The 24,572-nt window shown below is 36.2% G+C and overlaps 1 protein-coding gene across 3 annotated transcripts in view; it reads left to right on the top strand.

The window, feature by feature from the left end:
- Positions 1-889: 889 nt before the first annotated feature.
- The window catches only part of Gsk3b (glycogen synthase kinase 3 beta), a 181,166-nt gene continuing 157,483 nt past the window's right edge, over positions 890-24,572 (top strand). The window contains exon 1 of one of the 3 annotated variants that reach the window (XM_005386460.2): positions 890-1,428. In XM_005386460.2, coding sequence (XP_005386517.1) covers positions 1,341-1,428 — 88 coding nt within the window. In that variant the 5' untranslated portion in view covers positions 890-1,340. Of the gene's footprint in view, positions 1,429-8,233; positions 8,334-24,572 lie in introns of those variants that run through there. The other 2 variants (XM_005386461.2, XM_013515157.1) reach the window with 2 other exon arrangements.

Below are 24,572 nucleotides of genomic sequence, written 5' to 3'. Positions count from 1 at the left end.
AAGGCGAATCCACCTTTCTTCGCTCGGCTACCTTCGGCACTTTCCGCTCCTTGGGCGGGGCTTTTCGGCGATAGTTTTTAATTGGTTCCTCAGGCCGATCGGATTTTTCCGGAAAGAGCCGCAAACAAACGACTTCGGCGATTGGCTCCGCTTTGGATTTCCACCTCCCTGCCGAAGCAGGGGGGCGCGGGCTCGACCCGCGATTCCCAGACGCCTGTTACGCGGGCGGCGGGGCGCTGGGCGGTGTAAGGCGGGGTAGGGGAGGAAGGAGGCGGAGGACGAGTAGACAGGGGGAGGGGGAGCGGGGAAGCGCCAGGCGGCTGCGCAGACGGCGCTCCTCACACAGAGCTGCCCCCGACCCGGGCGAATGCGGGCTTGTGCCGCCGCCGTCGCCGCCCGGGCCGAGTGACAAAGGAAGGAAGGAAGGAAGCGAGGAGGAGCCGACCTCGCAGCCGCTGACAGGGCTCCGGGCCGGGGGCAAAGCGCGGACACTTCCTGAGCGGCCCCGAGCAGAGGCGAGGGGCGGAGGGCGGCCGCGCCGGTGCCGCGGCCGGGGGAGGGGGCCCCAGGGACGGAAGCGGTTGCCGGGTGCCCATGTCCCCGGCGTGTGGGGAGCAGTGGAGGAGCCGCTGCCTGGGGTCTGAAGGGAGCTGCCTCCGCCGCCGCCATGGCCGCTGGATCCAGCCGCCGCCTGCAGCTGCTCCTGGCGCAATGAGAGGAGCCGCCGCCGCCGCCCGCCGCTGACCGACTCGACTCCGCCGCCCTCCCGGTCGCGGGTCCCTGCCGCCCGCCCGCCGGATCCGGTCGCCGCCGGAGTCGCAGCGTTTCCCGTCGCATCTGCGAGCCGCCACCTCCCTCCCTCCCTCCTTCCCATCCCCCTTCTCTTCGAGCGTGAGACTCGTGATCCTTCCGCCGCTTCCCTTCTTCATTGACTCGGAAAAAAATCCCCGAGGAAAATATAATAATCTAAGTACTTATTTTCAATCAAGTTACCTGCCGCCGTTTCACGTGATATATATATTTTTAAGGTTCCCCCTCACCGCCCTTTTTCTCCCTTCCTAGAAGAGGGAGGTGGAAGAATTATATTTTTCCCCAGCTCTAAATCATATGTTAAATATCCGTACCGATCTGTCTTGAAGGAGAAATACATCGCTGGCTTTTTAAAAAAATAGCTATAGAAAAGGCGTGGAAAACCAAGAGAACGAAGTCTTTTTTTTTTTTTTTTCCTTTTCCTTTTTCTCGTGAGAGACTTAATGCTGCATTTATCGTTAACCTAACGCCCCAACATAAAACAAAAGGAAGAAAAGGAGGAAGGAAAAGGTGATTCGGGAAGAGCAATCATGTCGGGGCGGCCGAGAACCACCTCCTTTGCAGAGAGCTGCAAGCCAGTGCAGCAGCCTTCGGCTTTTGGCAGCATGAAAGTTAGCAGTGAGTATCGATTTTATTTTATACCCTTTCTCCGCCAAACCCTTAAAATAAGAAACCTCGAAATAGCAGGGTCTTTAATTTTAGACCCCCTGAGAGAACAATCAAAGGTAATAGAAAAGGGCAGAACCTGTCTTCACTCAAAAATGAGGCAGCTCCCTCTTCCTGCATACACCTCCTCCGGGCTCATTAACCTTGAATGGAGAGAATATAATTTGGATGAATCGACTTGAAACTTAACTTGTTACACTTTTCTTGCTCTTGGTAGTCAGCTTTAGGAAGTGCTCGAGCGTTTCCTGGTTAAAATAGCCATGGAAGTGATGGGTACCTATCCTTTTGAATAAAGAGGACGAGTCTTGAATTATAAACCATTATGCACATTTGATGTAAGGGAGGATATTTTAGTTAGCTTGAGTGTTAGGAGTTACCAATAGTTTTGTATACTTAATAGTGACATTAAATGTTCTAGGCTCCTCACTTTGTGTGTGTGTGTGTGTATAGGGGAGGGGTCTGGGTGACATACAAACTATTTGTTCTTAATCTGGGGAGGAACTTGCTCAGTGCCTGGGATTCACGTTTGGAGGGAGCATTGATCCTTTTAGTAGGTGCAGGTGGGAGCCCATAAATATCCAGCAGCAGTTGCATCGCGAAATACATTGTCTTCAATTGGATAAGTGGTTTGTTGTGTTATCTCCTAACCTTCCTGTTCTGACATTACCAATCTGCCACCATATAATTTGCTTAATCAAAAGGTAACTTGGAAGTAGGTCCAAGTTTTGATTGAGGTTTGTATTGTCATAGTGCCAAATACTAAGTTAAATGTTAATTGTCACTGACTCACTGTCATTTAAGTTTAGTTTGGAGGTGCCATTGCCTGCATTATTTGTTAAATGTTCTAGACTACAGTACTGGGATTCTTTTAAAAGACAATTTAAAATACTGCAGTGTTAGTTTCCATCGCATTTAGCTAAGAAAATGGATATACTTTTAAGAATATGGATTTAGGCCTTTCCAAATTAGTTTTTGCAAAAGATTGTGATCCTGGATATAATAAGGGTATTTGGTCCGTCTTGGGCAGTGTTTAGCGGTGTTTATTTATACCGTACTCTTGCCCTGGATTTGTCCTGAAAAGTCTGTGTTCTTGAAGCGTTTGGTATACTAAGTGTCCAGTGTTATAATGTATCTATTTGTGGAGATGTTTATGTGGTATTTAATGACAGTTTATTTAAACATACTTCCAAAATTTGATAGAAGTATCTCTGTTTGCTTATTTTCCACAAAAGGGGTGTGATAAGGGCAAGTTAAACTATTTTGTTGTCTAAAAGACCCGATGAACTGAAATTTAAAAAAAAAATTTTTAAAAACCCAAGTGTATACGCTGTTAAGTGAAACTGATTTTATACTTATGCAACGTTACTTTTGAGCTAAAGATTTCAATTCATACTGGCTTTTAAAACTTTCCTGAGACAGGATAGCCCCAGGTAATAGCTGAATGGGAGATTATTTTTGAAAGTTAATTTTTTTCCCTCATTGACCAGCTAGTGCAGAATGTAGTGTGTGAAGAGGGAAACTGACTTTGTGTGTTTCAGGGAAGGATCACGCTTTCGAAGCACTTGATAGGGTCGCTTGAAAAGATTTTTTTAAATTGTGGGGGTGATTTTCTGCTATGATGAAGCAGATCTTATAATAGCTACTTAAGAGCCTCTTGTAGTGGAGTGTTTGTATACTTTACATGTTGGCAATAATAGTTTAGAGACCACTCAAAATCAATTTGAGGCAATTCATTTATTAGATTTATTTGAAAGATTTCTATAGCTAGATTATAATGCTAAGTTTCGGGACTTTTCATTTTGTTTCCAGTATTTTCTTAGAAAATGACCCCTTAGTTCTTGACAGAGGTGTTGATCAAGGACGCAGTAGCTCTTTTAAGTGTGGAGATTAAAAGTTTTAATTTTACATTACAATATAGTTCAGTTTAACACTTAAAAGTTACTTATTGCTAACTATGGTTTTGACAACCTTGACTTTAAGGAGACTTAGAGAAATGGGAGCCATTCAGCATTTGTTAAGGTACTAGTGTTCTAAGAGACCCCTGTTCAAAACAAAGATAAGAAATTGTAGTTCTTGGCGACAAAAACCTATTTAATACTAAAGGTGGGTTATGAGGGAAAAAACAATAGGAAAGAGTAGTATGGTGACTGTACAGTTATAAAATACAAATTGAATCCTTTGTTCAGAGGAACAAAGAATAAAGAGATGAGAAAGAAGGGTTGGAGAAGGAAGATTTCTGCAGAAAAGGTGTGTTTTGAGACAGGTTTTAAAGGGGGCTGTAACTGAACTGATAGAGAAGCATGAAGGACTTTAGGTGGAAAGAATGTGAAGAAACACTGAGATGGTGAATTTTGTGAGAGGCAGCAGGAGAATTGTTAAATCTGAATTAAAGGGGCCTTAACAGGAAAATAAGAAATGGAATTGAGGAATATAGGAAGCTTACTTGATAAGAGAGCAAAGGGGTCTTGTAAGTTTGGTTGAGATTCAAGGGAGATCTGGAATTACTGTAAATTGCTGAACAAGATCTTTGAAGATGATTTAGACAGCTGAATTGATGAGTCTGAGTAGAAAGACATTAGAGGCCTTTTAGGGAAATAGGGGGTTTATTGTGAATCATGAGAGAGTAAAATAAAATGTGGAAATGGAATGAAAGAACAGAATTGAGAGAGTGTGATTGAAGAATTGGCAGGACTTTGAATTGGTTTAAGGGGAACATTTGTGAAGGAGTCAGGAGTTAAAAATAAAATGTGAGGTTATTGGTCTGGAAGACTTGACCGTGGAGTTATATTGTTAATTGTAATGGGAAAATCAAGAAAGTGCTCAGTGAGAGGGTAGGTGAGTGCACTTTTAAAAAATTTCATCTACAATGAGTTCCCTTGAAATTTAGCAGATAGCAGTTAGTTGCTGGCAATAGTCTTTAATGTTCCAGTCCATTTATTGCACAGTTTCTAATTTTTGTACACTTAAAAATGAAAGATTTATCTTTAGGAGCATTAAACTATAAAGTTTTTCATTTAAGTGTTTTTGATTAAAATCCAAAAAAAAATTCTTTTAGTGTAAATTCAAAAGCCTCACACTCAAAACTTAATTAAATATTTTCATGCTAATTTATTTGAAACTAATGAAAAATACTAAACTGTGACTTAAACATTTTAGACTTTTTTTGTGATATTGGGGATTAAACTCAGCGCCTTTTTTTCTGAGCTACATAGCTAACCCTTTGTAAAAGTTGATTTTATAACAAGTAAAAGTAATTTTTCCTTATTTGTTGAATTAAGGCGTTTAGCGCAAGTTTAAATCAGAATAAATATTTCTGTTTACTTGGTATGATTAAATCAACCTTTCTCTTTGTTCACATCCAGGCCTATGGGTTATTTAATAAACATTAATATCTATACTCTTCTTTAGAATCAAATTACTGTGTATTTAACTCACAGTTGCGCAAGTAAGGGACTGCCTGTGGCCATTTTGAATTTAGTAGTAATAAATCCTTTTGGTACACTGTGGGAGAAAATTTAATTCCCTAGATTCAGTGTTTAAATACAAGATTTGGAAAGAATAGAATAAGCCATGAATATCATTTAAGTTGTTTTTTCATATAAACCTTTTTCTATCAAAATTTTTACTAGCAAAGAGAATAATTATTGCTATACACATATTATTTTGTCATATTGAGTTGTATGATGGTTAAAACCAATGAATAGGTAGCAATTTAGAGTCTCTCTGTTCCCAAGGAAGTTTAATCTTCCGGTGACATCTAAAACTAGGTTATTAGAAAGTAGCCAACTTTGTGATTATTCTATCTAAATGGGTAAGTGTGAAACTGAAAACTAGAACCTTATTTTCATTCCTTTCCCAACTAGATTTAACCAGATGTGTTGACACTTTTAACGAAAGAATTATATGCTCATTGTGAAATGACAGTAAGACTCAGACACTAGAAAGAAACTTCAAAGAAACCCAGAGATTCACAAGTTAATTTATGGCTGATTGGGATCTCCATGTAGAAAATGAAGTGATATCGCATTTCCCTTGCCTGTACTTGGACACCCTGCTCTGTGTCTTGTGTTGTACTTCAGTTGCAGGTGTGACATACTCTTTGGGTAAACAGCAAGGCTGGGAAAGCCAAAGATTTTCAAACTATCACTGGCAGATTAGATTCTAAGACAGGCAAAACTATTTTTGTGTGAACTTTATGCATCATGTATATGTTGCCTCTGTCACAGCTCCATACTTTTAAATACAGCTGAGGAGATTGTGAGACCGGGATGGGATTGGGCTGGATGTAAGACTGGTGCCTTTTGTGATTGTTCACCCTGCAGTGGAGAATGGAGGACCAGGGCACATGGGTATGACAGTGAGTGCTGGTACTAACCTGATTATCTGCAGATTATTCTACTAAGAACATAACCACTACAAGTATATGAATTTGCTGGAACATTTAGCATCATGTTCTAGCTGATTTGGGGGGAAGGTATTTAGGGTGGTAGCGGAGATAGAAGGAAAATTTTGCAACCATTCAAGAATAAAAACATTTTCATGCTTCATGGTTTTTAAAGTAGCAGTTATGATCTTTTTTCCATATCTTTGGTTGTACACATCTTCCTTAATTATATAAACTGTCTGAAATTTGTTGAATGTGGTACAGGGATGTACTGGATATTATGTAAAAACCTATGTGTGTGTTGGAAGGACACCTGACAGTAAAGGAGGTCAGTTTGTTTTCCCAAAAGGTTCCTACCCTTAAACTTAGAAAATAGTAGTTATTCAGTTCTAGTATTTACTAGTGAGCTTTTGATTTAAAAAAAAATACTCAGCACATAATGGGCATTCAGTAAATTATTCCAATATATACTTGTTTGTAATGTACTTACTTGGTCTGGGTATAAAATATAAATGCGTAACTTTGTAGATTTATGTCCCGAGTTTACAGTCTTCTCCCTTTTGCTCGTATTTTGGAGAGGAAAGATAGGCAACTTGCCTTTTTTTTTTTTTTTTTTTAATCAAGCCTTACATTTTTGTGTTAAATAGTTATTCTACCAGTTGTTATTATTATTTTTGTGTGTGTGTGTGTGTGTGGTCTTTTTGAGACAGGATTTCGCTATGCAGTTCAGGCTGGCCGTGTGCTCATTTTGTAGCACAGGCTGGCTTCAAATTTGCAATGTTCCACCTGCCTCAGCCTCCCGAGTGCTGGGATTATAGGCATATGCTACCACACCCAGCTATTATTATTATTGTTATTTTTGAACTAATTTTGCCAAACCATTTTTTCCTTTTGTTTCCAGGGTACCATGACCAACAGAGGTATATAGCTGAGCCCTTATTATGTTCTTTTACTAACATGGTATTGAATTTATCCTTTTAAATCAATGTTACTCTAATAAACATTACTAAAGAGGAACTTGTTTCTAAAAACTTGTAGATAATTGTGTAAATGAATCTATAGGCCTAGGATTGAATGAGCAGTAGGTAGGTAGGTAGACAAAACTATTAGAAATATTGTTTCAGAGAAATAGCATTAATACTTTCATTCCCATTAATTATTGTGTGATGGCACAATCCTTTCCTAGTAAGGTAAAAATAAATAGGTTGCTTTGATAGAAAGCGGCCAGAAATAATGTGATTAACATATGGTGTGGCTGTTGAGCACTTACTAAATACTCTGCCATCTCTTTACGTGCAGTGTCTCATTTTAATCATTATGAGAACTCTGTAAAGTAGCAATTATTGTTTTTCCACTTAATAGATGAGGAAAATGAGATTAAGAGGTGTAACTTGTTGAAGATTTCTTAGGCAGGGAGTTTCTTGGCTAGGATTTAGACAGGCCTTCTGAATTCAGATCCCTTGCTTTTGTTTTGTATATGTTACAGAGGATAGACTGCTGTTAACACCTAGATTCCAGAGATGAGTGCTTTTTCTTTTAGGATACTCTTTTGATGATAATCTCGCAGTGACCATGTAAGATTTTTTATGATTAGTATTGCCTTGAAATTAGTTCTAGGCATGCTTGTTAGCAAATACAGTATTTACACACTTACATTTACATTGGAAAAAAAAATTGTCAATTCCTTAAAAACTTCATGGAAAACTTAAGGCAAACATTAGCATTCAATTTGTTAGGATTTATGGCAACATAGACATAGAATTTGATTTTAAACATCAGAATATTTTTTGATTGTCTATTCAACCTGTTAGTCAAGTATGTACAATATTGAACACTTCTTAATATTTGTAAGTTGGAATGCCCCCACTTCAAAAAAAAGAATAACAGCTATATGTCAGTGTGGAGTTGAATTATTTGGAACTTCACCTTTTCAAAATTTATTTAGTAATCAGAAAGTAAACCAAAAAGTCTCCTGAGGGGCTGGTACATGTTGACAAATGGAGTGCACGCTGTGCTCATAGGTTGCTTTTCAGGCTTTTATTAATGGATTTTTATTATTATTAAACAATATTTTCAGTAAATGTGCTGCTGCAGCAAGCACTATTTAACACAGCAATTCAGTCCACATATTGGAAGACAATGGATACCAATATCAAGTGTTATATTATTAACAATAGACAGGAGATTTAAAGAAAATAATCATATTGAGATTACTTAATTTAGGCTCAGACAGCTACAGGGGAAACACTTTAATATTTCAAAATGTTCACGTAGATAAAGTTAAGTTATACTAACTTAACTCTCTTTTAAAGGGGCAGGAGGCAGGAAAGTCTCTTCTGGAGTGCTGGGGTTCTGCAATAACTTCTCACTACATCAAACATCCTCTAATTTGTTGGTCACTGAAGTGATGAGGAAGAGAACTGGGTCATCTGATTGACCAGCCTCTAGTTGGATTTCAGTGATATGGACAAAGGTACTAAAGTCTTTAGTATATTAGCTCAGGGTATGTTTGCAACTCTTTTCTTCCATTGTCCGTCTACATTTTTTACCAAGCAACAGTTTTACGGCTTGCTTTCTCTTTTTTTCCTTTGGTATATACTATATATGGAGTTATGATACAGATTTTTACCTGCTTGTACATTGTTTGTGGAATGCATGGAAAGCACTGCATGGAGTCACTTAAGCTTTCTTATGAATTATGAATAGCCATGTAGAGGGTATATTTACCAAGTACACTTCTGGCCCATGCAATGAGAAGTAAAAAGGGAAAAGGTACATCTCTTTTTTTGTAAATTTTTTTTGCGGTACTGGGGATCGAACTCACGACCTTGTGCTTGCCAGGCAGGTGCTTACGCCTCTGAGCTATATCCCAAGCCCTTTAAAAGGTACAACTCTTAATTACTGGGTTCAAGAAAAAGAATGATTATGAAAAAGCACTGTTCTTTTGTGGATCAGAAAAATTCTGAGGAGCTTAATTGGCTTAAACAACTAAAAGAGTTCAGAGTTTCGGATTTCTTAACAAGGAAAGCTGCCTATCTATTTAAATCTATAACATTTCTTATTTCCCTGTACTCGGTAAAATCTTTAAATTAATTCACCACTTTTTTTCGTGACTTGTTGAAGTTACTGAGTTGAGTCAGATAAGTAACTAATGCTAGACTTGAGTTTATGGAGGAAGCACCTGAAGAATTGGAGGTGCTGGAGTTATGGCTGGCAGACTGACAGTATTACCAGCAGGTAAATTTGCTGGCCTCTTGGTATTTGAGAACTTTCACATTCTGCATGCTATTTTAAAAGGAAGGAAAGGGAAAAAAAATTTAAGTTGGTGGAGTTTCAGTAATGACAGATAAATTATATGTACGTATAACAGCAAGGGAAGGTATCTCTACCTAACATAATAATAACCACGATAATATTGAGTACTATGTCCTAGACAGTTACATGCTTATTTTATTTACGTATTTTGCTTTGAAACAATGTAAAAAATGGTTCAAAATTTAAATGGTGTTCAGTGAAGTCTTCTGTTTCTGATCTTGAAACGAGTAGTTTCTTTCCTAGAGATAGCCACCATTACAATTTCTTAAATAGCCTTCCACAGGTATTCTGAATCTTTTTACAAGTTTGTAATTCGTTTCATGGACTCGTATTTTGTGCCTGAGACCCTAAATTAATACTGGTTTTAGTATAGAAGAGTGTTAGAATTAAAACATTTAATAAATCATACTAGAAAATTGCTTTTGTTGTCAACCTAGTCGTTTACTAAATATTTCTCTGTAAGTAGATGGGGAGTAAGTGTAAGGTGAGAGAGCTCCTCTCTTGGTAATTTGAGATAAATGTTAATAATAGTCTTAAGTAATGAACACATTTAAAATATAGTCCACATTGTGAATGTTTAAGAAATTGCAGTGCCAAGTTGATTTTTTTTCTTCCTGGAAGTAGGTGTTTATTTCATAGTAAAGAAAAAGGCAAAGGATAATTTATTTTTTTCTTTAACTTTCCACTTTTCTCACATCTTTAATGAGAAAACCTGTTCTCTTGAGAGATCAGAGGCGCAGAGTACGTCATTGTCAATAAAGCCTGTGCCTTTTACCTCTTTAAGAGCGCATGGTTTCATTCTGCTCCTAAACTAAGCATTCCTTAGTCATTAAAACTAATTTTTTTATGAAGTAGTATATTTATATGGTTTAAAGAAATCAAATTGTACAGAAAAGATTATAATGGAAAGTAAACATCCATCCCCTTGCTCCTACTTTTCAGATGCAACTTTATGACAACATATTCCTCTAGTATTTTTGGCCATTTTTAATTTAGTTTTAATCTATTCTTGCAATTAGTATTAGATAGTACCTTTTGACTTTTCATTGTGGTAGATATCATTTATTGCCATGTCCATCTTCCTTTTGCTGTTAGGCTAAAACAATGTTACTGCTATTTTTAGTTACATAAGTACTTAAGTTATTCTTAGTATGTAGACACTAAACAGTATTCTAAGTTGAAGTAAGTTAGGTACAGTGATATTTTTCAAAACAGCTTTACTGAGATACAATTTCACATGACATAAAATTTAACTGTTTAAAGTGTACATTTTCAATATATTTGCAGAGTTGTACAACCTTCATCACAGTCTACTTTTAGGATATTTTTAATCATTCTAAAAAGAAACTTTGTAGCCTATAATCCCAGCACTCAGGAGGCTGAGGTAGGAAGATCGCTGTGAGTTTGAGACCAGTGTGGGCTACGGTAGTGAGTTCAAGGATAGCCTAAAAACTCTGTCTCAAAACAAGCAAACAACCCCCTCCAAAATAAAGGACAGCTTAAAGACTCTGTCTCAAAACAAACAAACAAACCAGCCCCCCCAAAATAAGTATAAAAATAAACTTTCTACCTAGTAATAGTCATTCCCCATCATCTCCCCCCAGCTGTAGGCAATCACTAATCTTGCTTCTCTGTAGGCCCCTATTCTATTATTTTGTTTTTTGTTTTTTGTTTTTTTTTCCAGTACGGGGGATGCGACCTTGCGCTTGCTGGGCAGGCGCTGTACCGCTGAGCTAAATCCCTGGCCCCTAGGCCCCTATTCTAAATAATATATATAAATGGATTTACACAGTTAGTTAGTGGTCTTTTATGATTGGCTTTTTAGCATGTCTTCAGGGTTCTCCCATGTTGTAGCATTTATTAGTACCTCACTCCTTTTTACTGCTGAATATCATTTCATTGTATGGCAATACCACAGTCTGTTTATCTGTTTATCATTTGATGGGCATTTGGATTGTTTCTGCTTTTTGGCTACTATGAGAAACTTCTGCTGTGAACATTAATGAGCAAGTTTTATTGTAGACATATATTTTCATATTTTCTGGGTTTGCGGAATTGCTTTGTCATGTTAAAAGCAATTTGCGGAATTGCTTTGTCATGTTAAACATTTGAAGAATTATGAAACTCTTTCCAAAAGCACAATCACAATTCTTTTTCATTTTTTGGACTTTCAGTACTGAAATTCAATTCTTTTTCATTTTTTGGACTTTCTCTTTGTTGTGTTGCTCGTAGTGACATAATCTCAACTATCCTTCTACAAATATACCATTTTATCAAACTCTTGGAAGGCTACTCATATCCCTCCCCATTTCTTTTCCTGGAGTGTCCTTTTCCTTAAAGTCTTCGTTCTGCTGCTGGTGTCTTGACCTGGTTGTTCTCCAGGGCTCATTGAACAGCTGTTACTCTGTGACTTCTTTTCATTGCTCTTCAGGGGTGATTATCCTGTTTCCTGGATCACATATCTTTGTATCATTGAGCAGTTCTTACCTAATATAATCCCATGACATTAGCCAACAGTACCCAGAGTACTATGGTTTGTATCTGGAAAAGTTGCTAATTCATTATGTTTTCCATATTTTCTCCAAAACGGTAGTTAGGAAAGTAGAACATTTGGGCAGATGTCTTCACCTTTTCAGTATGTAGGCATTGAGAACTGTGTTTGGAAGTTACTTGGTATTATTATGATCAACTGACTGCTATGCTAATGTAAAGCAACAACATGAAGCAAGTATAGAAATCTGAAAGAAGAAAAATTAAACTGTTCAGATTATAGCTGTTCAGAATTATGTAAGCCACAAATGTGAGTGACATGCAGTTTTAAAATTTTCTATGGGTCATTCAAAAAGTAAAAAGGCATAGGTGAAATAAAATTTAATATATTTAATACCGTATGTCCAAAATATTATTTCAGCCTGGCGTGGTGGCACACGCCTGTAATCCCAGCACTCGGGAGGCTGAGACAGGAGGATCGTTGCAAATTCAAGACCAGCCTGGGCCACAAAGTGAGCTCAAGGCCAGCCTGAACTGCAGAGCGAGACCCTGTTTCAAAAAAGACAAAAACAAAAACAAAATATTATTTCAGCATTTAATCAATATAAAATTTTTTTTATTCATGATTTCAGTACCAAAAACTTTGGAGTAGCCACATTTCAGTGCTTAGTAGCCAGGTTTTACTAGTATTTGCTGTATTGGACAGTGCAGATTTTTTTGTTTTTGTTTTTTTCCAGTACCAAGAATTGAACTTACTACTTTGTGCTTGCCAGGCAGGCGCTGTGCTGCTGAGCTAAATCTCCAGCCCGGACAGTGCAGATTTAAATATATTCAGCGATTCTTTTCAACCTAATATATTTTTATTTCCAAGTAATGGAAAAGTGGTGTGTAGGTGTCTGTATATTAAAAATATTCCAGTTTGTGTCATTGCTTTTTTTCTGTTTAGCTGTGTTTTCAGTTTATTTTGAAATTTTTTATCTTTAAAAAGGAAGGTTGATTTTTCTATTCTTCAGAAAGGGGCCTATTACAGGGAGTAATGATTTTTCCCCCCATATTTATATGTACAACTGTTAAAATATATGTGTTTTGTTTTGTTTTTTTTTGGTACCGGGGATCGAACCTAGGACCTTGTGCTTGCCAGGCAGGCGCTTGTGCCACTGAGCTATATCCCCGGCCCCAATATATGTTGAGATTTTTACTGGTGTTCTCATTAGATGTCATTGCCATGATTGTTCTAGCCATAATGAAATTTTACTGTTTCATTTTTTTTTGTCATATTATTTTCCTTTGATGTTTTAAAGATCTACTTAGCTTTTAGAATCTCAAACGGCCACTCCATCTACTCAGTTATCCATGACTGTCCCCAGGCATGAAATTCACTTGTATATAACTCCTGTTGCATTTTCTGTGGCCCTTATTATAATCTGCCTTATATTCTAGTTAGCTTGTTTTTCCTTAGAAGACCATAAAGTTCAGCCTAGCAAATTTTACTCCCCTTTGTATTTCCTGCATTGTGGAGCATGGAGCTTTCAATATTTACTTAATACATATTCAAGTTGCAAGCAGTTTGAAATAATGCCATGGTGTATATAGTAATGTGAGGGATGAAATTCTCGGGTTACCAAACTGTCATTGGTATCTCTAGGAACATTTAAGTTTTGATGTGAAAAATTAACTTACAAAGTTAAACCAAGTGTTTTATTTGAATGTGAAGGAATAATAGCAGGGAAAGATACAGAGATACAGAAACTTCTGTTATACTACATGCGCTTAGCATTGAGTGGCTGTGAACTTCAGTAGGCTGAATGAATGAAAGAACTCAGGTGCTAGCTTATATCGTTAATAAGCACAGTACCTTTGAAACAGTTGAACATGTACAGGCACTACAGTAACCTCAAGCCTACTAAGATTTTATTTGGAGTTTGTGGCAGTAGGGAATAGAAGAGAGATTTAGAACGGTGAAATCTGATAGATCAAAGACAGATTCTTTTCAGAGTTGCTTATTGTGCAAAAAAGTAGAGCTACAGTAAACAGTATTTAAGTATGAGCAGTTCCTTTCATCATGGTTATATTTAGATGTGTAATTGTAGTATTATGGGAGAGTTATGAAACTAATTTTTGTAAGACCTCTTTTTTTGGTCTGTAATATTTCATTATATAGTAGTGCACATTAGTATATCAATTCTAGAGTAGTGATGGTGCACCTTTCAGAACTTTCAGGGATAGAAACAGGCTGTTGCAGTTCATGTGCCGTAGGTTCACCACCACTGTGTTTTCCAAAGACTGAGAAATAATAAACAGCGTAAGTTTTGTTGCTGAATAGTGTAACTTCTTGTGTCTGCCTCTGTGACTGTGTACATTGTGAGGTTATCTGGCCTAAGGTATAATTTTTATACATGGAAGAGATTTTATTTTCTCTACAAGTAGCAAATACTTGCTACACCCTTCTTGAACCAAGAAGAGTTAATAAAGAACAAGGTATAGTTCTGTTTAAATTCAGATCATCAGTAACTTTTACTGATTTTTGAGACCTTAAAAAAGAATGGCTGTGTACTTCAAAAGAATCGAGGAATTGTGATAGTATTAATTTCTGCTCTCTATTGGAGGATGAGAATCTGGAAAGAAGCGAAGGGTTTGTCATGACTTCTAAAATGGGAGCAAGTGGGCCAATACCTGGGATCCTTAGAACAGAAAGAGCCTCTGAGGGAAATACGTGATTCCACTGCATGTACATAGCATCAGTATAAATTGCACACTTTCTTTATTGTATAAAAATGCAGTTTTACATTATATCTAGTTTCATCTTTTTTGATTTTTATTTTGTGACAGTCTCCCTAAATTGCCCAGTAGGACTTGAATTTATAATCCTCCTGCCTCAGCCTGATCCCAGCATCCTGTGAACACACACCTAGCTGAATGCATCTTTTTCTTGTTGTTATTAATTTATCACATAGTCTCAAAACCTGTGTACTTTTTTGAAGTTTAGGGAAAAAGACAGATGATGCTGTGGGCTACAGGGTGAAGGTGTAGGAAGAAACTAGAAAAAAGTTTGTGGTTATGGTAGGTGTTGAGTTTCCCTGGTGGCGAGATTTTGGTCCTTAAAGGAAATCAAATTTAGCTACCTCTTGAGTGTTTTCTATGTGCCAAATACTGTCATTTCTTTTAACTTTCATAATACTTTGGGACAGTCCTATCTCATTTAATGCAAAGCTGAAGAAAACATGTTTTAATTGATTTATTAAGTATCTTACAACTAGTAGGGAATAATTCCAAATGTAGAACCAAGGCCCTCCACACTGTTTCAGTAGTTACTGTGTCACTGCACTAGAATAAGAAATTTAATTTTATTTTATTTACCCTTCACCACAATCCTATAAGTAAAATGTAGTTTACAAATAGAGAAACTGAGTCATCATATCGAGCAAAATTCATAGGTATACATTGGTGATATTATCTTAACAAGTTGTATTAGACAACCTTTATAATTTGGAAATAAAATTTTGTGAAACTGGATGGATTAAGGTTTTATTCTTTGTCTTGTTACTTACTGAGGATAAAGCAGCTGTTAGTCAATACAAGTAAAGTTTAAATTGTTTTCTTTAAAATAAAAATTTTAATAGATATCATTCTGTTAAAGCTGGTCAGATTGTTAAACAGTGGCTATAAGATATGGATTAAAAACTAAAGTTGAAAGCCATATTACAAAATTAGTTTTTTGCCAGAGTTCATTATCTTTGCCTGAAGGAACTGAGGCTTACAGAGGTTAGGTAATTTTTGCCAAGGTTTTATAGTCAGCAAGTGGCAGAGCCTGAATTTCAACCCGGGTAATTCAGTATGGCAGCCTTACCATAGTACCTGCTAACAGTATGTTAGTGATTATGCAAAAATGGAGTTTTGCTATCTCTGGTAACTTGAAGGTACCAATTTTGAGCCTGAACAATACATACTAGCCTGATTCAAGGCAAAAATAGGAATAGTACACTTCATCTACATCCATCCTTATTTATTGTGGTCACCGGTCTCAGGATTTAATATGTAATGAATATTTTTAAAAAACTAGAAGTATAAAACTGTCAGTAGTCATATATTTCATTTAGATGTTTCTTTTTAGGACATTTTAATAGGATGTGTATTTTTTGTTTGTTTGTTAGCGGTGCTAAGGATGGAACCTAGGTCTTCGTGCATGCTGAGCAAATTACAATCCCAGCCCTATAGCTTTTGAGGGTGGTTAAATATGAATAGAGAATATTGCTTTATAGTTCCTCACTTGGATAAAATTTTTGTGAACTTTTCTTAGTTGAGTGTTTTGTCAAGTTACAGTAAAAAAATCTTGTGATGATAGAAAATTCATGTATAGCATTTGCTCCCATCCTGTCACGCACACCTTTTGTCTGCAGTTGCGGGGCCAGAAACACATTTTATATGTAATGATTGATTTATTTCATACATTTCTAACAAATGAAAACTGTTAATATGAATTCTCCTTTTTCTTTTCCTTCTATATAACTGGAAGGCTAGTGGACAGATCCTATTTTCTCCTAATTGTACAGTAATGAAAAGTTTTTCATGCAGTTAGATTTTTTCATAACACTTAAAAGAGTATGTCTGTACATGGTGGTGCACGCCTGTATCCCAGCAGTCTGGGTGACTGAAGCAAGAGGATTGCAGGTTTGAGCTCAGCCTGGACAACCTAGTGATTTATCGAGACTGTCTCATGATAAAGAGAGGACCAGGATGTTGCTCAGTGTGAAGGCCCTGGGTTCAACTCTGTATCTCTCTCTCTCTCACACACACACACACACATGCACGCACAGCTCTGGGTTTTAATGTACAATAATTAATACGTGGAATACTTAAATATGTTGAAGGCACTTATTTGCCAGCTCAACTGTACAGAATGAGGGTGGGAACTAGATAAAAGTCAAAACTCTGGAGCAAAAGAATTATTACAGAATCTGGGCCTATGTGAAAGTCTTTAGGATTAGTGTTTCACATAGTAATTATTCTGAACCCTGTAATGCTAAAAGTAAATACAGTATTCTGTGGCTAAAGAAATTTAAGATATGTGGTCTATACAGCATTTCTTGACGGTGTGGTGTTCTTTGGATCATACTTTGGAATCTCTATCTTTGATGTATTTGAACCTAACTTGAGAAGGGCAGGAAGCTGGTATTTTATAAGTATTACTTTCACAGGCCCTAGGCTGTACTTTCATTTTACAGACTAGAGTCTCATGCTCTGCTGGAGAGTAAGGGACATAAAACTAGCAGTGGAGCAGAACTGGGAATGGGTCCTTAATCACTTCTATCTTGTTCTTTTCACCTTAGAATACCATTGTGAGAGTGTAATGAACTGGCTCCATTGGCTCTTACTCCTTAGAAACAACAGTTGGGAAAGGATAATAAATTCACCATCTCAGACAGGTCGTACTAGACCCGTAAGTGAATATTTTAGACAGTACTGTAAATTAAAATACTTCTTGAGTGACATCTTCAGGAATCTATAACTTTCCATCTGATTTTGATACTACAAGACCATTTTGCCTCCCTCTCTGATCAGGTATTGTATAGTTTAGAATAGTTAGAGCTTCAGTTTTCTTGCCTAGAACTGCATTATGACAAATAACATCTGTCTTTCTAAGTGATTGATCCTTAAAGGAGGTGCCATAGTAATCTTAACTGCTGTAATAATAATAATAATAATAAGGCTTAGGTATGCTTGTTACTTTTTTTAAAAGCTGATGTGTGTGAGGTAGTTATAAAGAAAGCCTTCACATTTCTTCTGTATTTATTTGAGGGTAAAATTTTTTTTTCCCAAAGTACTGGAAATTCCATGTTGAATACATTTTGTAGGACATTAAGAAAAGTTCCAGTTCCTACCAATGATCTAGCACTCTGGGTAAGTACTACTACTAATCAGCAGATTTTGGTGCAATAGTTACCCTTAACATTTTTGTTCTTTGTGTCAGATGTGTATTTTAAGGAGATCAGATGTTTGTGTAGTCTTTTTAGACTGCATTTAAAAAAAAACTGTATGCATGTAGTGACAGCTTAGTTTGCATTGACTGATAAATATTAAATAATTAAGACCTTTGTGTGTGATAGACACATCAACTGAGATATCTATAGTCTTATTCAATAGAATTCATTTGAGTGGTGGAGATGTTGTTCAAAATATTTGGGTAGCTATTTAGCAACATTCTGAACCACTAAGGCTATTAATTGTGAAGTGAGTGAGTTAAGCAAAATGTTGTATTTTTTTCCTTCTGTTTTTATTCCTTTTTAGTTTTGAGGAAGTGTGGGAGAGAAGCCTTTTCGTTTTTGAAAATTTGATTTTTTTTCTTCCTTTTTATTTCTTGTTTTCAAATAGGAAAAGATCCTTGAAAGCTCCGGGAATATCAAAGCATTCACAGCTTGAGGGGGAGTGATTTTCATGGGAAATCTTTTTTCATAAAGTAAAACATTCTTCAGAATATTTTTAAAGGAGCAGCTACCAGTACCTTACTGCTGTGTCATTAACTAGGATGCAGAAGGGAAGAGTGAATCATAGGTTTCTTTCTTTTCTGTCTCTTATTATGTTTCCCTTTCCTCTTGTCTCTCTAGGTACTGAATTTGGCTTTCAGTAGAATGAAGTAATTTTCATTAAACTCTCTCTGTAGCTCTTGTTCTGCCAAACAGATGTGAGTGCTTTTTTCACTTGAGGATTTTTTATTTTTAAATTAATTCCAATTTATTAAGAAGTTTTCAGTTATATAAAAGTGATAGAGCAGTGTAATGAACCACCATGTATCACCTGTCTCTATAACTAGTTACACATAGTCAGTCTTGTTTCATCTATGCTATCCTAACCACTGCCCCCAACTTTTTTTGTTGTATTGTTTTGGTACTAGGAAGTGAACCCAGGGCCTTGGGCCTTTGCACTGAGCTACATTGTCAGCTTTCTCTCTCTTAAAATTTTGAGATGGAATCTTCCTAAGTTTCTAAATTGCCCAGTGGGGCTCCTCCTTTTGATACTCCTGCCTCAGCCTCCTACAGTATTGAGATCATTTATGTACCCCATCCCAGCCTGCCAGCCATTTTTAAAGTAAATTTCAGATAGTATAGGATTTTTCCAGCAAATGTTTTATTACTAAAAGAAAATGCTTAAAACAAACATAAGTACTACACTGTGATTCCATCTTTTAAAAAGCCTTAACATTAACAATTTCAGTCACCTTTTACTGAGCAAGAACCAAGGGCATAGCTAGTATAAATGGGCAGATACCAAAGGTTTTTTTTTTTAAGCAGGGATAATACAGGTCAGTTATCATAAGTATGAGATTTGACTTAGTAAGCCATTACATTATCATTCCTTTGGGCATGTCTTAGTAAAGCATTTAGTGTTGACCTCGCAGCTTTCCACAAGGACACAGGTTTTGCAATCTTATCCTTTCCACCAATGCTTTTGGTAGATTCCCTCCAGAACTAAACAACACATGGTTTGATCAGGCCTGAGGCAATACATTGAAAGAGTAATTAAAGGATTATCCTTCTCCACTTGTATTCCAACACACGGCCCTGTAATCCCAGCATTTGGGAGGCTGAGACAGGAAGATTGTAAACTCAAGGCCAGTCCCCTCTGTTTAAGAAACCCTAACAAACAATAAACAAATCATTATGTGTCCTCAGTGCTTCCTCTAACAAAAGAATGTCCTTCTCCACATACAGTGGCAATGTGAGTGGTGAAGACAAATTGTGTGACTTACAAAGCCTGAAATATTTACTCCCTGGCTTTTTATAGAAGAATTTGCTGACCCCAATGTAGATCATTATTTTATTAGATTTAACTGATGATATTTTCTCAGCCCTTTTACATTTACCACTAGTAGCTGGTGTTCTTGAGCCGCTGAGCTACATCCCCGGCCCTGTCGATGGTGTTCTTATATAAAGAAATTTACCTCATGAACTATATGACTAACCTGAGGAAAAGCAGGATAAATACGTGATTCTTTAACCAATATTTGATAGGTAGTTTTTTAAAGTATCTGTATGAACCCTTAGTTTTGCATATATTAGTTGTTTTAATCTATTCTAGTTATTCTTGTTAATTCTGTAATTATCCCATTATTGTTAATGTGAATCCTTTCATACTGGCTCTTCTGTCTTTCTGTGTAACCTCAGCAATCTCCAATAGTCCTGTATTCTTGAATGGCAAAGTATTCTGGGCTTATCTTGATACAGGAAAATAAAAACTCCCAACCTGAATGATATCTGGGATGAGTTCGTGTTCTCTAAAATTGAAGAATGAATTTTAGGAACAATGGTGGTTAAGAGCAGAATATATTTATTGAAGGAAAGAAAGCTTCTGTCCAAAAGAGGGACAGAAGGAGGGCCCGAGTGGGTTACCCCAAGACTGTCTTTTCTAGGGACTTTTATAGAGCAAAACCATGCGGTGGGATGGGTCCAAGGTAGGGGAAAAATGGACAAAACTATGGTCAGCCAATAAGAATTGTTCAGGTAAAATTGATTAAAGTGGGATCAAATGGGGAAACGAGTCACGTAGCAAGCTGGCATGAATACAGAACAGGGGCTTTTCCTATAAGGGATTGGGGTCAAGGACTCTTCAAGGTGATTGCTACCTATTTAGAATATCAATCCCTGACGTCCATCCCTAGGGAGGTAAGTGGGTGTATTTGATTAGTCTTTGGTCTTGAGAACTGGCCTGAAGCAAGTACCACCTCTGCATTTGTAAGGTATCTTGTCATCCATATTGGCACCTTGGAGGGCCTGGCCCTGTCTGACTGCCTATAATATTTCTGTCTAACTCAGCTGCCTATAACAGTCTTACACATCACCTGCCTCAGATTTAGAAAACTTTGCATACAATACTTACCTCAGGTCTAGAACCAGTCATTTTTCTAAGGAGTTTGATTTCTTTTAGCAGGAAATAATAAGAGACCTACGTATTTGTTACTGAAAATGAAAAAATACTTAGCATCTCTTTTAGTGCAGACATTTTTTACTGTGGTCAAATAATAGTAAAATTGCCCTTATTAAATGTGCGATTCAGTGATACTAAATACTGTACTCTCATGATATACATCTGTCACTACTATGTCTAGTAGTATCCAGAACTTTTCCATGCCTCAAAAGGGAGCACTATGTTCGTTGAGCAGTCACTCCCAATTTTTCCCTTGTCACAGACTCAGCTGCTAATCTACTTGGAATTTTTTATGGATTTGTTTGTTCTGGACATTTCATATGAATGGAATCATATACATGGCCTTTTGTGTTTGGCTTCTGTAATGTTTTCATAGTTCATTGTTATTATGTAACAGTGTTTATTCATTTTTATTATTGGTTAGTATTTGTTTTATGTATGTATATCTATGTACTTACATTAAAAAAAAAATCTGTATTTGCATGCTCAGTTTTACTCCTTTGATCTGTATATCTGTCTTTATGCCAAGCTATCATAATGTGGCAAGTACCACACTGTCATAGCTTTGTGATACAATTTGAAATCAGGACGTTTAATATGATACTAGGGATTGGACCTCAGGCACTCAATCATTGAGCCACATGCCTTATCCTGGTAGGGTTTTTTAAAAAATGAAAATGTATTGTAATTAATATTTCTAAGTCTGATTTTAGGATTTCTAAGTCAAGATTAAGGGATGAAGTTTTGGGATTTCTAAATCAAGATTAAGGGATGAAGTTTCCTTTAAACATTTTAAAGCTTTAAATTTATAGATCTTTTATGCTGAAAACCTGAGACTATTATATGTTCATATATCTTAGCATTGCTGCTTTGAAATTATTATAGAAAAGTTGTCAAAACAACGTAAAATTCTTTGCAATTAATATAAATTCTGGTAGTGATAGTCAAATTAATGTTTTAAATTAATTTTCATCTGAAAAGATTCTTCTTTGTGAGTTAAGCTATTATACGGTTAGTGTCATTTTTAATTTCTAGGAGTAACTTTAAATTTGAATATTTTTTAATAATTGTGTAAAATAATTACATGGCTACCAAACCAACACTATAATATAAAGTGATGTCAGAAAAGTCTACTTCTAGCTTCTCTATCCTAGTAACCATTTTTATTTGGTTTGGGTTACTTAAAAAATATAAATACTCAACTCATATTTCTCTCTTCTTTATTTGTATCTTTTTTTTTTAAACAGAAATCCTGGAGGTAGCTCAGAGTAGTATATGGAGCTCTGTCTTACTGCTTTGTATACCTGTGTATCACTCTGGTTTTTTTTTAAAATCAAGCAGTTCCATATTGATGTACATTGTGATGCTACATAAGGAAATTTTGATTGGACCAATGTTTGGTTCTTCCTCTGGTAGTGAAACTTCAAAATGTTTTATTTTCATTTTTATCATGAAGACATTTTACCAAAGATACCGGTACTTAGAACAGTATAGAAATATATCCAATAAAATGTTTAAAATTTTTTCCAATTTTCATGGACTCACTTTTCCTGTTTCTGTCCTGAGAAATTAACCACTAGTACTAGTAAGTTATTTCAAGACATTTTTCTAGCTGTGTACACCATTTATACATTACAGATTTTTAAAACAAAATTGGGGTCATAAGTATCCTGTAACTTGATTATGTAACATCTGTTGAATAATGTAAAAAGATTATGGAGTGCAGATAAGACTTCTGAAATGATTTTGAGACTTTTTGTCATGAAAATATATGTGTATATGTGTACACTTGCTAAATTTTCTGTTTTGTAAGTTTTGCTGTAAAACTCTAAGTGATGTGTAGAGTATAGTTCTCTTTTTTTCTCCGTATATTTAAACTTATTATTTGGAAAGAAATTGAGAAATTGTTTTAATGATCTACTATGATTTAATACCAAAAGTAAACCACATAAAAATAAACCAGTAAACAGGGATTCCTGTTTACCACCAGTGTTTAAGTTTCCTTAAAGGAAGAACCTTGACTATGTTGTTCATCCCCAGGTCCCTAGCACCTAGGACAGCGACCAACTTCCCATTCTTTCTGTTCTGTATTTGTTTTGTGTTTTACTATACAAATTAGAACTGGAACGCACTATATGAAACATGCTGTATTTTTTTTTATTTGTTATTGTATTATGGACTTTTTTAATGCACTAGTACGTAACTTAAGGATTACGTAACTAGGTAGACTATTTGGAATGCTTTGGTTTTCCTTTGACTTGGCATTAGTATTTTATTTCTAAATGTTAGTGATCAATACTTAGTTCAGGGTTATGGTGTAGTGAGAGTGTATAATTCCCTGTGGGGTTATGAAGTGAACATATTTTTATAGAAGGCCAGTGTATATAACATGTAATATGTGATTCTGGTGATGAATACTGGAATCATTTAATGTATTTTTGACAAGTAATTTACATAAGGAGTAATAAAATAACCAATGTGAAAGAATTTTCAGTTTAACATAATAAAGGAGAACAAAGAAAGGAAATAACACTTTGTTTCTGAGTCAAACTGTCAAAGATTAGAATTATAATCAGTTTGTGGCAAGAGTTGTCGGAAGTGTGTTGTCAAAGTAGAATAAAATGTGGATATTCTTCCTGGAGGGCAGTTTGGCAGTTTCAGGAGTTCTGCTTGTGGGACTTCATTTTAAGGAAAGCAATTAAAGGTCTGCCCACAAATTTAGATATACTTACAAAATTACAAAATTTTACTTCTGGGATCAATAACATTAGTACTTAATGCGTACATTCTCTGTGCCAAAAATTACATTTAATTCTCTCAACAATCTTATATTCATACTGTAGGATGACAAGTGATAATGTAGAAGAATGTTTAGCATGGAAATAAATTCAGAGTGGTGGGTGAAAATAACACATTTCAAAGGAAGCTTTCTTATTTTAAAAAATGTCCTTAGATTTTGCAAAAGGATGTACTTCAGGAATCCTATAAACAGTAAATTCTCTTAGTACCTTTAAAATAGTATTCCCTTAGTAACAGTTTAAATGTGCAAGGAACTCTTGTTGAGGACATAAAATAACAATTTAAAATGAAGCTTATTTGTAGTTTTTTATTTTAGTGGTATTTTTGATGATAAAAATGGAAAGAGTGGAAAGTTAGGCCTCTAAAAGTTGGAAGATGGACAGTGGCAAAATGGCAGAATCATTTAAATGCCCAGGTTGTCCTTGCTGGGGAGAAGCATTTCCAAACATGAATGAATGTATGGGGTTGCTACATTTTACATTTTTCAGGTAGTATAATCAGCTGTTTCCCTTTTTCCAGCAGGAAATCAATTTACTTTTTTTTTTTTTTTTTTTACGTACTAGAGATTGAATGGAGAGTCTTCCCACTGAGTTACTTCCCTAGACCTTTTTATTTTCTTTTAAATTTTGAGACAGGGTCTTGCTGAATTGCTAAATTGCCCAGTTTGGGCTTGAGCTTATTATCCCCATGCCTCAGCTTCCCAAGTTGCTGGAATTACAAGTGTGTCCCGCTATACCCTGCTCGGTTAACTTATTATCTCACCTTTTTAAAATAGTCTTACACTTTTGTGTTACTCCTGCTCTTTTCAAGAAGTGAATATGATCCAGAGCTAACACCTTTGCTAGTCTTACATAGTTTTCAGAGTTTGTTAAAATGTTTTTCTTCAGTCCTTTTTCCCTTCCCTTGTGTACTCTCCCCTTCTTTCTTCTACTTTAAAATTTAAACTGTATGAGCACAGGGTTTTTGTTTCTTTGTTCATTGTGTATCCCAAGTTAAGAGTGCTGCCTGGCACATAATGGGTTTCAACAAATATTTTTTTTTTAAATAAATGAATAGTAGCCTCTTGGTATTTATAGATGGTTGGATTTTTTGTTTGGTTGGTAGAGGTGAAATTTAAAGTGTTTACAAAAGAGTTAAGGTTCCATGGTTTTATAGAGTACGTGTTTCATTGTACAGGTCTAGTAGTAAA

This window comes from Chinchilla lanigera, unplaced genomic scaffold (genome assembly GCF_000276665.1).
Source record: "Chinchilla lanigera isolate Chin_1 unplaced genomic scaffold, ChiLan1.0 scaffold00026, whole genome shotgun sequence".
Classification (NCBI taxonomy): domain Eukaryota; kingdom Metazoa; phylum Chordata; class Mammalia; order Rodentia; family Chinchillidae; genus Chinchilla; species Chinchilla lanigera.
The sequence above is the reverse complement of the archived record's forward strand: the minus strand, read 5'-3'. Positions and strand labels throughout refer to the sequence as shown.